Below are 20012 nucleotides of genomic sequence, written 5' to 3' on the forward strand. Positions count from 1 at the left end.
TTGAGTAGTTCGAAAGGAAAATTGCTCTCTTTAGGAGGAAGACTTGTCTTGATCAATTATGTCTTCATAAATATGGTTCTCTATATGCTTTCTTTTTCCCGACTCCCAAAATGGGTCTTACAAAAGCTGAATTATTTTAGATCCATATTATTTTGGCAAGGAGATAGTGAAAAGAAAATGTATAGGCTGGCCAAATGGAGCATGGTTTTTATGCCGAAAGAACAAGGTGGTGTTGGCATTCTTGACCTGTAGGTCAAGAATGATGCCTTACTTAGTAAATGGTTGTTCAAACAACTTCCTGGAGATGGCGTTTGGAAAACCTTTTTGGTAGGCCAACAAATTGTGCCTCAGGCTTATTGGAAACCTAGTGGCTCACAAATGGCGGCAAAGAAACATCTTTTCCGTTTTGTATCATTTGCTGTAAAATTAAGATGCATCGGAGATTCCTTTCTGGGAGAAGAAGTGGTCAGGCAATGACAGCCTCCGAGAATAATATGCACCTTTTTACTACATTACTCATGATAAGAATGATACTCTTGTCCAGGTGCTCAGTTCATTTCCGCCTGATATTTCTTTCAGGAGTGATTTGATTGGCCTCCATCTTATGTCATGGCAATATCTTGTATCCCGATTGGATTGGATTAACCTGACGCAAGAACACAATATGTTTCGTTGGAATCTGACTACATCTGGGTCATTCACAATAGTCTCTATGTATCGTGTGCTCACGCATTTAGATGTCCCAGTGGATAATAACAAGAAAATTTAAAAATCGAAGTTTCCTCTCAAATTTAAAATTTCCATGTGGTATATTCGAAAGAGAGTTGTGCTAACCAAAGAAAACCTTGTCGGTCGCAATTGGCAAGGAAGCAAGACGTGTAGCTATCGTAATCACGATGAGACAGTCAAACACCCTTTTTGAAGAGCAAGTTTGGGTGTTCTACGTTGTCAGTAATCCAAATAGCGTCCAATTTGTATCCTCCCAAAGTGTTGCAAATATTTTTGGTCATTCGTTGGATGATGTTTCAAATAGGTTCAAAATGCTAATAAGGCTGGGATTGTATGCCTTATTATGGTTGCTTTGGCTATGTAAAACTGATTTGGTTTTTACTTTCAAAGATGCTTCTCGTTTGTAGGTTACTTTCCGTTGTACGTACTCTCTTTGTACATTGTCTACACTATACCAAACAGAATACCAACCGTTGTTTAAGGCATTGTGTATGCAGTTGGAGCTGGTGACCAGGGAGGTTTTACTGAACATGGCTGGCGCCATAATCTTATATCGGTCTACCAAAACCTTCGAAGTAGGCATAGTGTTGGTCCAGTATGACTCTGTTGTTGCTGATATGTAGGGTTTTTATTTCCTTTTGTAAGGCTGCTGGTGTTTGGTTGTGTGTCTTAGTTATGCAGAGGCCAGGTGTTGCTTATCATGTTTCATATCTGGTTGATGCTACATTTGCCTTAATCAATGCGCCCTTTATCAAAGACGCTAACATAATCACAGTTGTAACCTTGTTAATTGTCGTTATTCAACTAGCAAGATCTTTGTACACATGAGAATAAATCTCATCCGTATGATGATTATGTCAGGTCCACTCGCTCTCTTGGAGACACAAATTTGGCGAAAGTTGCTCAGGTATGTCTCTAAGGAGCTTGGGGCGTCTGTGCATATATGCATAGGGGAAGTTGAGATGATGAAGGTAAGTCTTGAGTTGTCCAGTTTAGGAAGCTTGGTGAGATTATAATCCATTAATCAATTACTATTAGCCATTGGCCATTAGCTAGCTCGATAGTCGGTAGGAATTACCACCCATTGATGTTAATCCACTAGAAATCTAGCTATGCACGAGGTGAGATTCATGCACCCTCTCGTACCAGCTGACAACTCATCACACCCTCGAACTTTATTGGCATGCATATATATAGCTAGTATTTGCTAGTGGATTAATGGTAATGGGGCAGTAATTGCAATTGAGCTAGCTAATGGCTAATGGGTAATTAATTGATTATGATTCCATCAAAGTCTTTCTAGATTGGACACATGACAACTCATCGCCATCATCTCGACTCTTCTGACAGGAGTTGCCATGAGCTCATTTGAAAAGTTTAAATTTCGGAAACAAAATTTTTTTGGAATGCCACACTAAATAACCGAATTTTTGAGATTTGGACAATTGATGTTGAATTATTCAATCAAAGTTCACTGACATGACAATAAATTTTGATATAATTCAAATTTAGTTTAAATTTAATACGAATATAGTATGTAACTTCGAACTTACAATGATTTCAGTTACGTACACATCAGAGGCAATGCATTGGCATCACTCATCTCATGTGCTTGTCTCTCTACTACTGAATGAACACTGTATACGCCAAGTTGTCACGCGTGTTCCAGGTTACAAATGTTTCGATACCAACTGAAAATAACAAAAGTTCAGACTTTTTTATTTTTGAAATACTGAACCTTTCTCATATCTTATCATACCCGTCACAACTCAGCGTGTCTTAATTCAATAGCAAGCGTGACCAGAGACCTGAGGTGAGGAACAAACTAACCATGCATTGAGCTCATGTCCTATCGTACACATCCAAATTCCGAGGTTAAAACAAATATTACCTCCAAGATTCGTGTCAAAAAAACCCAAAATTCCATCAAAACTTCAATGGAAATAATGAACCCTGCTCAGATCTTTTCGCGCGCGTGACAACTCATGGGCAGAGAAGAGTGATAAAAATTGCATCGGCGATGATGAGTTGTCATGTACAGGGGCAATTCCTCCTCGTCTTGATCTCTCCGCTGCTATATAAACACCGATCCTCGAGTAGTAGCCGCACACGTTCCTACCTCCACGCAGTCTCTAGTCTCTGGCATGGCAACGGCAACGGCAACGGCGCCGCGGCGGAGGGCAAGCATGGGGCGGCAGAAGATCGAGATTCGGAAGATCGAGAGCGAGGAGGCGCGGCAGGTGTGCTTCTCCAAGCGCCGGGCGGGGCTGTTCAAGAAGGCGAGCGAGCTGGCCGTGCTGTGCGGCGCCGAGGTTGCTGCCGTCGTCTTCTCCCCCGCAGGCAAGGCCTTCTCCTTCGGCCACCCCTCCGTCGAGGCCATCCTCGACCGCTTCGTCCCCTCCGCGGCGCAGCATCCCGGGGCGGTGGTGGCCGGCGCGGGCCTAGGCGCCGCTGGTGACCGCAACCTGGCGGAGCTGAACCGGCAGTACGGCGAGCTGCGCACGCAGCTGGAGGCCGAGAAGGCGCGCAAGGAGCGCGCCGAGGAGGCCATGGCAAAGGAGCGCGCCGCGGGCAACCAGATGGCGGCGTGGCTCGACGCCGACCTGCGCGACATGGGGGAGGAGGAGCTGATGGCCTTCGCCGCCGCGCTGGTCGAGGTGCAGGCCGCCGTCTCGGAGCGTGCCAACCAGGTGCTCCAGGAGGCGCTGAACGTCGGCCGCTCCAGGAGCGCCAGCCGCATGCTCCAGGCGCCCCCACTGCACCAACAGCAGCAACAGCTCGCCGGGGGCGGTACCTTCGAGTTGGGTGGCACCAGCACCAACGCCGGGATGGAGATACAGCAAATGCTCCTGGCGATGCCTCCGCCGCCCCCGCCGGGGTTCGCGCCAGGAATGGACATGGTGCAGCACGGCGGATTCCCCTACTGAGGAAGTGGAAAGAAGATGAATGATCCATCTATCTGGATGCATGATGCATATGCAATCTTGTTTTGTTTTTTTTTTTCACTTTTATTGTCGTTGCGTTGTGCAACGCAACATACTGGGTCCTTCAATTGTGATTTGTCTCGGTACTCGAGATTAATGAAATAAAAGCCCTTGTTTACTTATCTCTGCTGGCAACATTGCAAAGATGCATGCAAGAATGTTTTCTGTCAATCAGTACTCGTTATAAGCTTGTTAAGATGGTGGATCTGTAAGATTTGCACAATGAAAATGGCCTTAATTAGTTTTGGCAACAGATAATGCATAACACACGTGTTATGTTCATCCCAATTTCTGGACAGTCTACACAAAACTGAGCAAACTAGTTTTTTTTCAACACAGTACAAACGTCTCCTCCCACTGAAAGCACATTACCGGAAATCCTAAAATGAATTCAAGAATAATGCGAGCACCGGGACTTGAACTCTGATGTGCTGAGAATACCACTGTCCCTCTAACCATCCAACCACGGGTTGGTTCGCACTGAGCAAACTAGTTGATAGACACAAGGGTAGGAATTGTTTTATGAGATAAGTATGCCCAACAAAATTGAAGGTACGGCCCCAATGAAATAAAAAGGTTAAGGGACAAACGAAGCCAAGCAAATAGTTAAGGAGAAATAAAGTTTTACTTTCAAAAATAGATAACAAAATGTGATGCCTCATTTGCAGTAATGTCAAGTTAATCTCAGTTGGACATAATTTTTCATCAAGGCCCTCGATCAACATAATGGCCAGTGGTAAATGGCAGTGAGTTGAGGAAAGACATTAACGTGCTGCAAGCTAGTAACAGTGCACATTAGGATACAAATTACTGGATTATTCATGAGCTGCCATTTCATTTGGAGGATGATATATACACACTTATGAAGTACCAATGCTAATGCTGGATACGACGTAACAATGCTGGATGACACCTCATGCATGCATATGTGTGTTTAATTTAGCTACGCATTGATGCATGAATATATTTTTCTTGTTCTCTTGTCGTCTCTATCTCTTAGCAAGGTTGTGTGCTCCATCATCTAAAAATCTTCCCAGTACAGAAATAATAGTAAAGTAAGATATCTGTGAAAACACTCACCCAAACAAAAAGGGGAAAAATATTTGGGAAGTACCACGCTGAACATAGGCTTCCTAATTAATCTTGAATATTGGCTGGTGAAAAATAAATGCATTGATTCATGCGGCCAGGGAAAACAAGGCTTAGAAATGTGGTTAACACCTAAGTAATGAGCTACCAGAAATTAAAAGTTCAACAAAATTGTAAGTAATGTTTGCCTTCTATTTGCGAAATGCTGCAGCAGCCAATTCTGCCTTCTTTTTGGTGCTACAGTCTTGCGGACTTTCAAATGCTCGGCCATCTATGGTGACTGTTGACCTGAACAATGGCGGGTGAAGTGGACCACTCTGAATGGCGTCATACAATGGTAAATCTTTCTGTCTCTACTGAGCATATTCTGGCAACTGACACTTGTAAGGAACTTGTGTTTCTCCAGTGCACAAAATAGTGAGTACAACGGATATAGAAGAAACAGGTGTGAAAGAACATCATGAACCCTTTTAGTGGCAAGAATAAGAAGCTTCACAACAGCATGAGAGATGAAAAAAATCAAATCAATTTTAGCGATTGGGGCCATTAATTTAAATAAACATACAAGTAGTAAAGTCCAACCACTATAATAGAAAGAGCAATTTCCAAGAAAGTCCAACCAGGTAGTAATCATCACGATTGTGGTGATGCTTCTTACGATCTTGAAAATTTATTTAAGGCTCATAATAAATATGTTATTGATAATAATGTTTGCAATATTGAAAGTGGGTTTGGAAGAGTGTCAATTTTAGGTAAAAAGAATACCACATATTTGGAGAGTGTTCAATCTTATGAAATTTTTGATAAAAGTGGATTTGGTGAGGTCGTGACTTTAGTTTATGTTATCCCACTATCTTAGAAAATTATGAGACTTTTTGCATGTGGATCATGAAGAGAAAATTTTATATGATAGCTATATTGTTGAATTTGATTGTGATTCTACATGTATTTATTATGAGGGGGGAAATATGGCTGTAGAAATTTTCATGTTACTAAATTACCTCTCGTTATGTTGAGATTGTCAATGTTTTATTCTTCTCCCTTGCATATACTAGATATTTCTTGTCTTAATAATTTGTTTGCCTATAAAATGCCTAACCATAGGAAGTATATTAGACTTAAATGTGTTTGTCACATGTTTTATGATGCTCTCTTTATGTTTCAATTATTATCTTTCATGTGAGAATCATTGAAATCTCAAAGCCTATCTTAATGGCTAAGATTGGAGGTGGAAAACTTTTGGTTTTGAATCTCAAGATATTACTTGTGGATGGTAATGATATATAGCTTGAATACTCTTGACAAGGAAGATTTTATATTTATCCGTTAGACCTTATGATGTTAATTGTGGCATTATTAGGTTAATCCCCTTGCGATGGATGCTGCGTAGTGTAGCTGTCGTAATTTTCAATTTGACACACTAGGTCAACAAATTGTGGGATGATGGTAGCAGTACTACATTTAGTAGATTATAACTTGAATGTATCTTTTGTAGTTAGCAAAATGTTGCTATTCTTGCAGTCTATGAGAGCCAAATTTACAGGGCAAGCCTAGCTCTCATCTGTTTGGATTCATCCTGTGCATTGGAGCCACTGCTGCAAGAGCCTTGAAGACTTTGTTGTAAGTAATTCTTCTATCGTCTGAGGGGTAATTAGTTTTTCTCCGCATTCTTGTGTTGGGGAACGTAGCAATAATTCAAAAAAATTCCTACGTGTCACCAAGATCAATCTATGGAGTCATCTAGCAACGAGGGAGGAGTGGATCTACATACCCTTGTAGATCGCGCGCGGAAGCGTTGAAGAGAACGGGGTTGATGGAGTCGTACTCGTCGTGATCCAAATCACCGATGATCCTAGCGCCGAACGGACGGCACCTCCGCGTTCAACACACGTACGGAGCAGCGACATCTCCTCCTTCTTGATCCAGCAAGGGGGAAGGAGAGGTTGATGGAGATCCAGCAGCACGACGGCATGGTGGTGGAAGTAGCGGGATTCCAACAGGGCTTCGCCAAGCGCTGCGGGAGGAGGGAGATGTGTCATGGGAGGGAGAGGGAGGCGCCAGGGGTTAGATTGGGTTGCCCTCCCTTTCCCCCACTATATATAGGGACAAGGTAGAGGGGGGAGGCGCAGCCTTGGCCCTTCCTCCAAGGAAGGGTGCGGCCAGGGGAGGAGTCCCTCCTCCACAAGGCACCTCGGAGGTGCCTTCCCCCTTTAGGACTCTTCCTTTCCTTTGACTCTTGGCGCATGGGCCTCTTGGGGCTGGTGCCCTTGGCCCATATAGGCCAAGGCGCACACCCCTACAGCCCATGTGGCCCCCCGGGCAGGTGGCCCCACCCGGTGGACCCCCGGGACCCTTCCGGTGGTCCCGGTACAATACAGGTGACCCCGAAACTTGTCCTGGTGGCCGAAACAAGACTTTCCATATATAAATCTTTACCTCCGGACCATTCCGGAACTCCTCGTGACGTCCGGGATCTCATCCGGGACTCCGAACAACTTTCGGGTTACCGCATACTAATATCTCTATAACCCTAGCGTCACCGAACCTTAAGTGTGTAGACCCTACGGGTTCGGGAACCATGCAGACATGACCGAGACGTTCTCTGGCCAATGACCAATAGCGGGATCTGGATACCCATGTTGGCTCCCACATGCTCCACGATGAACTCATCGGATGAACCACGATGTCAAGGACTTAATCAATCCCGTATACAATTCCCTTTGTCTATCGGTACGATACTTGCCCGAGATTCGATCGTCAGTATCCCGGTACCTTGTTCAATCTCGTTACTGGCAAGTCTCTTTACTCGTTCCGTAACACATCATCCCGTGATCAACTCCTTGATCACATTGTGCACATTATGATGATGTCCTATCGAGTGGGCCCAGAGATACCTCTCCGTCACACGGAGTGACAAATCCCAGTCTCGATTCGTGCCAACCCAACAGACACTTTCGGAGATACCCGTAGTGCACCTTTATAGTCACCCAGTTACGTTGTGACGTTTGGCACACCCAAAGTATTCATACGGTATCCGGGAGTTGCACAATCTCATGGTCTAAGGAAATGATACTTGACATTAGAAAAGCTTTAGCGAACGAACTACACGATCTTTGTGCTAGGCTTAGGATTGGGTCTTGTCCATCACATCATTCTCCTAATGATGTGATCCCGTTATCAACGACATCCAATGTCCATGGTCAGGAAACCGTAACCATCTATTGATTAACAAGCTAGTCAACTAGAGGCTTACTAGGGACATGGTGTTGTCTATGTATCCACACATGTATCTGAGTTTCCTTCAATACAATTCTAGCATGGACAATAAACGATTATCATGAACAAGGAAATATAATAATAACCAATTTATTATTGCCTCTAGGGCATATTTCCAACAGTCTCCCACTTGCACTAGAGTCAATAATCCAGTTCACATCGATATGTGATTAACACTCAAGGTCACATCCCCATGTGACTAACACCCAAAGAGTTTACTAGAGTCAATAATCTAGTTCACATTACCATGTGATTAACACTCGATGAGTTCTGGGTTTGAACATGTTATGCTTGTGAGAGATGTTATAGTCAACGGGTCTGAATCTTTCAGATCCGTATGTACTTCGCAAATCTCTATGTCATCTTGTAGATGCAACTACTACGCCACATTTGGAGCTATTCCAAATAACTGTTCTACAATACGAATCCAGTTTACTACTCAGAATAATCTGGATTAGTGTCAAAGTTTGCATCGGCGTAACCCTTTACGACGAACTCTTTTACCACCTCCATAATCGAGAAAATTCCTTAGTCCACTAGTTACTAAGGATAACTTTGACCTCTGTCTTGTGATCCATTCTTGGATCACTCTTGTACCCCTTGACTGACTCATGGCAAGGCACATTTCAGGTGCGGTACACAGCATAGCATATTGTAGGGCCTATGTCTTAAGCATAGGGGACGACCTTCGTCCTTTCTCTCTATTCTGCCGTGGTCGAGCTTTAAGTCTTAACTTCATATCTTACAACTCAGGCAAGAACTCCTTCTTTGACTGGTCCATCTTGAACACCTTCAAGATCATTTCAAGGTATGTGCTCATTTGAAAGTACCATTAAGCGTTTTGATCTATCCTTATAGATCTTGATGCTCAAAGTTCAAGTAGCTTAATCCAGGCTTTCCATTGAAAAACACTTTCCAAATAACCCTATATGCTTTCCAGAAATTCTACGTCATTTCTGATCAACAATATGTCAACAACATATATTCATCAGAAATTCTATAGTGCTCCCACTCACTTCTTTGGAAATACAAGTTTCTCATAAACTTTGTATAAACCCAAAATCTTTGATCATCTCATCAAAGCATACATTCCAACTCCGAGATGCTTACTCCAGTCCTTAGAAGGATTGCTGGAGCTTTGCATACTTATTAGCATCTTTCAGGATTGACAAAACCTTCCGGTTGTATCACATACAACCTTTCCTCAAGAAAATCGTCGAGGAAACAATGTTTTGACATCCTATCTGCAAGATTTCATAAATAATGCAGTAATCGCTAATATAATTCCAACAGACTCTTAGCATCGCTATGAGTGAGAAAGTCTCATCGTAGTCAACTCCTTGAACTTGTCGAAAAACATCTTAACGACAAGTCGAGCTTTCTTAATGGTGACATTTACCATCATTGTCCGTCTTCCTTTTAAAATCCATCTGTACTCAACAGCCTCACGACCATCGAGCTGTTCTGTCAAAGTCTACACTTTGTTTCCATACATGGATCCTCTCTCGGATTTTATGGCCTCGAGCCATTTATCGGAATCCGGGCCCACCATCGCTTGTCCATAGCTCGTAGGTTCATTGTTGTCTAGCAACATGACTTCCAAGACAGGATTACGTACCACTCTAAAGTAGTACGCATCATTGTCATCCCACGAGGTTTGGTAGTGACTTGATCTGAAGTTTCATGATCACTATCATAAGCTTCCACTTCAATTGGTGTAGGTGCCACAGGAACAACTCCCTGTGCCCTGTCACATACTAGTTGAAGAGACGATTCAATAACCTCATCAAGTCTCCACCATCCTCCCACTTAATTCTTTCGAGAGAAACTTTTCCTCGAGAAAGGACCCGATTCTAGAAACAATCCCTTATTGCTTTCGGATCTGAGACAGGAGGTATACCCAACTGTTTTGGGTGTCCTATGAAGATGCATTTATCCGCTTTGGATTCGAGCTTATCAGCCTGAAACTTTTTCGCATAAGCGTCGCAGCCCCAAACTTTTAAGAAATGACAGCTTAGGTTTCTCTAAACCATAGTTCATACGGTGTCATCTCATCGGAATTACATGGTGCCCTATTTAAAGTGAATGCGGTTTGTCTCTAATGCCTAACCCATAAACTATCGTGGTAATTCGATAAGAGACATCATGGTATGCATCATATCCAATAGGGTGCAGTTATGATGTTCGGACACACCATCACACTATGGTGTTCCAGGCTGTATTAGTTGTGAAACAATTTCCACAATGTCTTAATTCTATGCCAAACTCGTAATTCAGATATTCATCTCTATGATCATATCATAGATCTTTTATTCTCTTGTCACGACGATCTTTCAACTTCACCCTGAAATTACTTGAACCTTTCAATAATTCAGACTCGTGATTCATCAAGTAAATATACTCAACATCTACTCAAATCATCTGTGAAGTAAGAACATAACGATATCCACTACACGCCTCAGCACTCATTGGACTGCACACATCAAAATGTATTACTTCCAATAAGTTGCTTTCTAGTTCCATTTTACTGAAAACGAGGCTTTCAGTCATCTTGCCCATGTGGTATGATTTGCATGTCTCAAGTGATTCAAAATCAAGTGAGTCCAAACGATCCATCTGTATAGAGTTTCTTCATGCATATCTACCAACAAACATGGTTCGCATGTCTCAATCCTTTCAAAAACGAGTGAGCCCAAAGATCCATCAACATGGAGCTTCTTCATGCGTTTTATATCGATATGACTTACGTGGCAGTGCCACAAGTAGGTGGTACTATCATTATTATCTTATATCTTTTGGCATGAACATGTGTATCACTACGATCGAGATTCAACAAACCATTCATTTTAGGTGTAAGACCATTGAAGGTATTATTCAAATAAACAGAGTAACCATTATTTTCCTTAAATGAATAACCGTATTACGATAGACATAATCCAATCATGTCTATGCTCAACGCAAACACCAATCTCGATGGTAGAGGGAGCGTGCGATGTTTGATCACATCAAGCTTGGAAAAACTTCCAACACATATTGCCAGCTCACCTTTAGTTAGTCTCCGTTTACTCCGCAGCCTTTTATTTCGAGTTTACTAACATTTAGCAACCGAACCGGTATCTAATACCATGGTGCTACTAGGAGTACTAGTAAGGTACACATTAACACAATGTATATCCAATATACTCCTATTGACCTTGCCAGCCTTCTCTTCTACCAAGTATCTAGGGTAATTCTGCTCCAGTGGCTGTTCCCCTTATTACAGAAGCACTTAGTCTCGGGTTTGGGTTCAACCTTGGGTTTCTTCACTAGAGCAGCAGCTGATTTGCCGTTCCATGAAGTATCCCTTCTTGCCCTTGCCCTTCTTGAAACTAGTGGTTTCACCAACCATCAACAATTGATGCTCCTTCTTGATTTCTACTTTTGTGGTGTCAAACATCGCGAATATCTTAAGGATCATCATATATGTCCCTGATATATTATAGTTCATCACGAAGCTCTAGCAGCTTGGTGGTAATGACTTCGGAGAAACATCACTATCTCATCTGGAAGATCAACTCCCACTCGATTCAAATGATTGTTGTACTCAGACAATCTGAGCACAAGCTCAACAATTGAGATTTTCTCCCTTAGTTTGTGGGCTAAGAAAATCGTCGGAGGTCTTATACCTCTTGACGTGGGCACGAGCCTGAAATCCCAATTTTAGCCCTCGAAACATCTCATATGTTTCGTGACGTTTCAAAACGTCTTCGGTGCCTCAACTCTAAGCCGTTTAACTGAACTATCACGTAGTTATCAAAATGTGTATGTCAGATGTTCGCAACATCCATAGACAACGTTCGAGGTTCAGCACACTGAGCGGTGCATTAAGGACATAAGCCTTCTATGAAGCAATGAGGACAATCCTCAGTCTACGGACCTAGTCCGCATAATTGCTACTATCAACTTTCAACTAAATTTTCTCTAGGAACATATCTAAACAGTAGAACTGAAGCGCGAGCTACGACATAATTTGCGAAGACCTTTTGACTATGTTCAGGATAATTAAGTTCATCTTATGAACTCCCACTCAGATAGACATCCCTCTAGTCATCTAACTGATTACATGATCCGAGTCAACTAGGCCGTGTCCGATCATCACGTGAGACGGACTAGTCATCATCGGTGAACATCTTCATGTTGATCGTATCTACCATACGACTCATGCTCGACCTTTCGGTCTCTTGTGTTCCGAGGCCATGTCTGTACATGCCTGGCTCGTCAAGTTAACCTAAGTGTTTCGCATGTGTTCCGAGGACATGTCTGTACATGCTAGGCTCGTCAACACCCGTTGTATTCGAACGTAAGAATCTATCACACCCGATCATCACGTGGTGCTTCGAAACGACGAACTTTCGCAACGGTGCACAGTTAGGGGGAACACCTTCTTGAAATTTTAGTGAGGGATCATCTTATTTACTACCGTCATTCTAAGCAAATAAGATGTATAAACATGATAAACATTACATGCAATCAAATTGTGACATGATATGGCCAATATCATATTGCTCCTTTTGATCTTCATCTTCGGGGCGCCATGATCATCATCATCACCGGCATGACACCATGATCTCCATCATCATGATCTCCATCATCGTGTCTCCATGAAGTTGCCTCGCCAACTATTACTTCTACTACTACAGCTAACGGTTAGCAATAAAGTAAAGTAATTACATGACGTTTATGTTGACACGCAGGTCATAAATAAATTAATACAACTCCTATGGCTCCTGCCGGTTGTCATACTCATCGACATGCAAGTCGTGATTCCTATTACAAGAACATGATCATCTCATACATCACATATATCATTCATCACATCCTTTGGCCATATCACATCACATAGCATACCCTGCAAAAACAAGTTAGACGTCCTCTAATTGTTGTTTGCATGTTTTACGTGGCTGCTATGGGTTTCTAGCAAGAACGTTTCTTACCTACGCAAAGACCACAACGTGATATGCCAATTGCTATTTACCCTTCATAAGGACCCTTTTCATCGAATCCGATCCGACTAAAGTGGGAGAGACAGACACCCGCCAGCCACCTTATGCAACTAGTGCATGTCAGTCGATGGAACCGGTCTCACGAAAGCGTACGTGTAAGGTTGGTCCGGGCCGCTTCATCCCACAATGCCACCGAATCAAGATTGGACTAGTAACGGTAAGCATATTGAACAAAATCAACGCCCACAACTACTTTGTGTTCTACTCGTGCATAGAATCTACGCAATAGACCTAGCTCTGATACCACTGTTGGGGAACGTAGCAATAATTCAAAAAATTTCCTACGTGTCACCAAGATCAATCTATGGAGTCATCTAGCAACGAGGGAGGAGTGGATCTAAATACCCTTATAGATTGCGCGCGGAAGCGTTCAAGAGAACGGGGTTGATGGAGTCATACTCGTCGTGATCCAAATCACCGATGATCCTAGCGCCGAACGGACGGCACCTCCGCGTTCAACACACGTACGGAGCAGCGACGTCTCCTCCTTCTTGATCCAGCAAGGGGGAAGGAGAGGTTGATGGAGATCCAGCAGCACGACGCCGTGGTGGTGGAAGTAGCGGGATTCCAACAGGGCTTCGCCAAGCGCTGCGAGAGGAGGGAGATGTGTCATGGGAGGGAGAGGGAGGCGCCAGGGCTTAGATTGGGTTGCCCTCCCTTTCCCCCACTATATATAGGGCCAAGGGAGAGGGGGGAGGCGCAGCCTTGGCCCTTCCTCCAAGGAAGGGTGCGGCCAGGGGAGGAGTCCCTCCTCCCCAAGGCACCTCGGAGGTGCCTTCCCCCTTTAGGACTCTTCCTTTCCTTTGACTCTTGACGCATGGGCCTCTTGGGGCTGGTGCCCTTGGCCCATATAGGCCAAGGTGCACACCCCTACAGCCCATGTGGCCCCCCCGAGCAGGTGGCCCCACCCGGTGGACCCCCGGGACCCTTCCGGTGGTCCCGGTACAATACCGGTGACCCCGAAACTTGTCCCGATGGCCGAAACAAGACTTCCCATATATAAATCTTTACCTCCGGACCATTCCGGAATTCCTCGTGACGTCCGGGATCTCATCCGGGACTCCGAACAACTTTCGGGTTACCGCATACTAATATCTCTATAACCCTAGCGTCACCGAACCTTAAGTGTGTTGACCCTACGGGTTCGGGAACCATGCATACATGACCGAGACGTTCTCTGGCCAATAACCAATAGCGGGATCTAGATACCCATGTTGGCTCCCACATGCTCCACGATGAACTCATCAGATGAACCACGATGTCAAGGACTTAATCAATCCCGTATACAATTCCCTTTGTCTATCGGTACGATACTTGCCCGAGATTCGATCGTTAGTATCCCGATACCTTGTTCAATCTCGTTACCGGCAAGTCTCTTTACTCGTTCCGTAACACATCATCCCGTGATCAACTCCTTGATCACATTGTGCACATTATGATGATGTCCTATCGAGTGGGCCCAGAGATACCTCTTCGTCACACGGAGTGACAAATCCCAGTCTCGATTCGTGCCAACCCAACAGACACTTTCGGAGATACCCGTAGTGCACCTTTATAGTCACCCAGTTACGTTGTGACGTTTGGCACACCCAAAGTATTCCTACGGTATCCGGGAGTTGCACAATCTCATGGTCTAAGGAAATGATACTTGACATTAGAAAAGCTTTAGCGAACGAACTACACGATCTTTGTGCTAGGCTTAGGATTGGGTCTTGTCCATCACATCATTCTCCTAATGATGTGATCCCGTTATCAACGACATCCAATGTCCATGGTCAGGAAACCGTAACCATCTATTGATTAACGAGCTAGTCAACTAGAGGCTTACTAGGGACATGGTGTTGTCTATGTATCCACACATGTATCTGAGTTTCCTATCAATACAATTCTAGCATGGACAATAAACGATTATCATGAACAAGGAAATATAATAATAACCAATTTATTATTGCCTCTAGGGCATATTTCCAACATCTTGTGGATGACACATTATGAATGGATGCGATATACTATTCATGAGCAAAATATGTAGATAAAAAACTGAAGCTTCTAGGATTTGTCTTTGTTGGTATATTTACCGGGTGTTGTGTGTATACTTCTAGGGTGCGGTATTTAGGTATATCTTGACTCTTCCTTCTAAAAAAAGGTATATCCTGACTCTTGATTATTCTGCTGTCTTGCGGGGAGGAACTTAATTCTACGAGCCTACTCTTGTACGTGGCTTCAATTGTTTTCATTCTCATGCCCGTTATAAAGGTATGTGCGCGTCACTTTCCTTCCCTATAACAAATTCAGACGTCTTTCCCTTCCAGATATATTATTAACCGAGCTGGATCGATTGCTCTCGCTAGCTACTCCCTCCGTCTCAAAATATAAGAGCGTTTTTGACACTAGTGTAGTGTAAAAAAAACGCTCTTGTATTATGGGACGGAGGGAGTAGATATGTAATTAGCTGAAGATGGTCTTTTTTCATGCGTTACAGTAGACACGTGTTACATGCACAATCTTTTTTTTTGAAGAAAGAGAGGCACAAACAGGTGCCAATATATTCAGCTCAAATTCAGTGTACATCATGATTATAGAAACTGCTTGCAAGAAAGAGAGAATTAGACTGCAGAAAATGAGAAAGAAGAGCTGAATAGAAGTCGGAGAAGACAGGAAGGGAGCAGAATCCCTTCAGATGAACCACATGACTAAACATAAGAAGGCAGCCTAAATAAGAAGATGACATGAACTGCCCTTCTGCTACTCAAAGTGCAAAGATACACCATGGAAACAACAGCAAGAGCAACTGGACCAACAACATCAGAGTGAAATTGGGCTCCAATAGCTTCCATCAAGTTCTGAAGAAGAGTCTAGCCGAGCTCCAAAATCATTGGCTTAGTCTGCAGATTCACCAACAAGTCTCCTTGCGCCTGAAGAAGTCCATCCCTGCAACTGAAATACTACAAGAACAAATGAAGCAGAGTATCTTGAACAGAGAAGAACCAAGAAGCAAATAGCTAGTAACAATGCACTGTGTGAATCTTAATACCAGGAATTTGGAAATTAGAAAGAAGGGATACAACATTGCAGGAATTAGAAGAGTGATTACGAGCAAAGCAACAAATCTGAGTATCCCTATTCGATGTGAAAACCTGGTGAGCAAGGTTATGGGCAACTCCATTAACTTCTCTAGCAATATGAAACACTTTAGGATTAAGAGCTACAGAATGTTTGAAAAAATGGCAAGATCCTTTCTGATATTCCAAGGAATAGAGGGATCTAAGGTGTTGGCCAAAGCAGCACATTTAGCAAGAGTAAGACAGTCAGTTAGAAAAGTAGCATGCATAATATTGAGCCGAGAGGCTATATTAGCAGCAGAAGCAAGAGCAATAGATTCAGCCTGCAAAGGAGTGGATGTAGAGGAAGCGGAGGCCTGAATTTGAATATTAATTTCTCCCTGCTCCGAGGGGAGAGAAATATAGATACCAACACCTGTAGCCACATCACCTGGAGGAAGGCCAGGAACTTTTTTTGTTCTAAAAGCTGCATTTGAGTAAATTTTTGGCCCAACAACTAAAAGATCAGACCTGAGAGAATTACCTGGCAAGGGGAGCTGATTTCTAGAAGGAATGTGTTGAACCTGTTGATTCTTGATAGAAAGACCAGAAAGAACATCATGAGGCTCCAAATTTAAAGCACCAGCCGCAATGCTAACTTGATAAGGAAGAGCTTTGTTTCTATCAAAAAGAAAATCATTTCTTGCTTTCCAAAGGCTCCACAGAAAATTTAGGATATTCGGGATGGAGCCATGTGGGTGATTCCTTTGAATGAAAGCAATAAGCACTGAATGCATTGTAGTATGGCCTTGGGTTAAAACATCAGCTTTGAGAAACCAGGGAGAAGAAAACCAGGCCGCACGAGCAAAATGACAAAGGAAAAATAGATGAAACTCATCCTCCGGTTGACCACATCGACAACACATTTGAGAAATATGAATCAAGAAACGACCAGCTCGCATACCCGTAGGCAAAGCTTTTCTTAAAAGTCTCCATGCAAAAGTTTGCACCCTGGGCAGCAAATTCTTTTGTGTCCAAAATATTGTAAGCAGATTTTTCAAATCCAAAGGTACAACAGTAGGGGCATGTCTAGGATTAGCATGAATATCTTGTAAACACAATTTATAAGAAGATTTGGAGGAACAAATACCATTTGGAGTAAGATCCCAACACAACAAATCTGGAATTTCGTCATCAACAATATCAGTATGAACAATAATGGAAGCCAAAGGTTGCTGAAAAATCGAGAAAATGAGAGTTTGATTCCAAATCCTTTGACCTGGAAGCCAAAGATCCTTAACCAAGGCCGGGTACACAAAACCAGCATGTTGAGGAATGAGATGCTCATGAATGGAACTCCAATTATTACACCAAGGAGTGCTCCGAATAGAAATGTTACCTTGCGTTATTTGATAGAATGAATGAGTTTTAAGCGTAGGTAACATTTTAAGAACGGAAGCCCAGAAAGCAGATTTAGGAGGAGTAGTAGTGGCAGTCCAAATGGAAGCATTAGGAAAATATTTAGCTTTAAGCACAAGAAACAAATGAGAAGAAGGGTCTTTAGCTAACCTCCAAGCAGCAGATAAAATCAGACTTTCATTGATGGCCTTCAAGTTCCTAACACCTAGACCTCCTTCATCTTTGGACTTGCAAATGTCTTTCCATGCTCTAAGACAAACACTCTTTGTAGAGTCATTTTGTCGAACACCTGTCCACCAAAAATTCCTAATAATAGTTGTAAGCTTAGCAATCAATTTCTTAGTGAACAAGATATTAGCCATATAGTAGACAGGAATGGCCAAGAAAACTGAACGAATCAGCTCAAGACGGGCAGCATGAGAAAGCAAGTTGGCTTTATAAGAAGGCAATTTTTGCAAGAATTTGTCCAGAACAAAATTATAAACAAGAACTCTGTTTTTAGCAGGAAGAATCAACGGATGACCAAGATGAGTAAAATTTGCATCCAAAGAAGAAACAGGGAAAATCTGCTTCATGTCTTGCATAGCAATAGGAGAAACATGAGAGCTGAAAAGAATAGCAGATTTAGACCAGTTTGGAGTTTGACCAGAAATAGCACAAAATTGGTTTATAAGATTAGTCATGGTGTGAGCTTCTTGCAAAGTGGCTTGTCCACAAACCAATAAATCATCCGCAAATAAAAGAGAGTGAATGGAGGGGCAATTTGGTCCAAGAGAGATACCCTGTAATTGATGAGCAGCAAGAGCATCATTAAGGGCAATGGAGAGTTCATTGATAGCAATAACAAATAAATAAGGAGACATAGGACAACCTTGACGAATACCCCTAGAACAGTTAAATTTTTGAGAAGGCTACCCATTAATGACAACAGAAAACGTAGGCGAGGAGATGCAAGCATGAAGTAAATTTATGAAATGACCATACAACCCTTTCCGAGAAAGAGCAGAAACAATAAAACTCCATTAAAGACGATCAAAGGCTTTAGCAAGATCTATTTTAAGCATGAAAGCATTATGTTTCCAGGATTTCAAGGAGAAAGAGTGAGTAATCTCTTGGGCAATGATGATATTATCACTAATTCTTCTACCTTCAATGAAAGCTTGCTGAGAAGGATCTATATAATCAGGCAGGAGAGGCTTGATCCTATTAGCAAGCGATTTAGCAATAATTTTATAAACAACATTACAAAGGCTAATTGGAAGATAATCCATAGGGACTTGAGGAACCAACTTCTTAGGAATAAGAGCAATGTTGGTATCATTAATGTGAGGAGGCAGAACAGCAGTAAGATAAAAATTGATAACAAGATGAAGCTGGGTAATCTCATCTCCTATCCAATCCCAAGCAGCAAGGTAAAATTCAACATTAAAACCATCTGGCCCTAGAGAAGCATTTAACTTCATATATTTAAGAATTTGCAAAACCTCATGTTTATCAGGAAGAGCATAGGTTGGGTCCGAAGGATCATTCGGCCACTGGGTGGACACATAAGGTCTATCACTATTATTGTTCGAAGAAGAGAAGATATAATGAAAATAATTGACAAACGTGTGGGTGATAGCAGAAGGTTTGAAATGAAGAATGTTAGTCTCATCTTTGATGGAGCAAATAGTATTACGTTTTCTACGCTTAACAACAGCTTGGTGAAAAAATTTAGTATTGCGATCACCAGCCCCAGCCCAGTTCTTCTTACTGTGTTATTTATAAAACTGATTCAGCTTAGAGAGAGTCTGTTCATACCTGACAGTGAGATCAGCCTCCAATGCATGGTCCTGCTGCTGTGATGGTAGTTGTTGTAGCTGATTAATCTTCCCTTGTAGCTCCAAAAGATCTGATTGTAGAGACTTTTTTTCCTGCACCACACTTTGAGAGAACCTGCCAAAGAAGAAGTCTTGGCAGCAAAAGAGGTTAGAGAACAATTGTTCCAAGCAGATTTAGCAAAACTGGCAAAGTCCTTTTCCATCAACCACCAATTTTCAAATTTGAAAGCTTGCTTAGGCTTAACAAAATTTCCTTCTGTGGACACTAAAATGGGATCATGATCACTGAGAATAATAGGCAAATTGAGGACTTTAGTATTAGGGTAATGCATGCACCACTCGGCATTAACCAAAGAACGATCAAGACGACGGTAAATAGGTTTAGAAGTGTGTTGGTTACCTCACCAAGTGTACGCTGTGTTGGGGAGCGTTGCAGAAAACAAAAAATTTCCTACGGTTTCACCAAGATCCATCTATGAGTTCATCTAGCAACGAGTGATCGGATGCATCTACATACCTTTGTAGATCGCGAGCGGAAGCATTCAAAGAACGGGGATGAGGTAGTCGAACACGACGTGATCCAAATCACCGGAGATCCTAGCACCGAACGGA

General features: G+C 42.6%; 1 protein-coding gene across 1 annotated transcript; it reads left to right on the plus strand.

Moving 5' to 3' along the window:
* The first annotated feature begins 2873 nt into the window (after positions 1-2873).
* LOC119273341 (agamous-like MADS-box protein AGL61) lies at positions 2874-3656 on the plus strand. Its single transcript, XM_037554532.1, has one exon. It carries the CDS (start codon positions 2874-2876, stop codon positions 3654-3656), a length of 783 nt encoding a protein of 260 aa, XP_037410429.1.
* The last annotated feature ends 16356 nt before the right edge of the window (positions 3657-20012 follow it).

This window comes from Triticum dicoccoides, chromosome 3A, assembly GCF_002162155.2.
Source record: "Triticum dicoccoides isolate Atlit2015 ecotype Zavitan chromosome 3A, WEW_v2.0, whole genome shotgun sequence".
NCBI lineage: Eukaryota > Viridiplantae > Streptophyta > Magnoliopsida > Poales > Poaceae > Triticum > Triticum dicoccoides.

Excerpts from the sequence above, each read along its gene's own strand:
- LOC119273341 (XM_037554532.1), top strand. The coding sequence starts at position 2,874 with ATGGCAACGGCAACGGCAACGGCGCCGCGGCGGAGGGCAAGCATGGGG.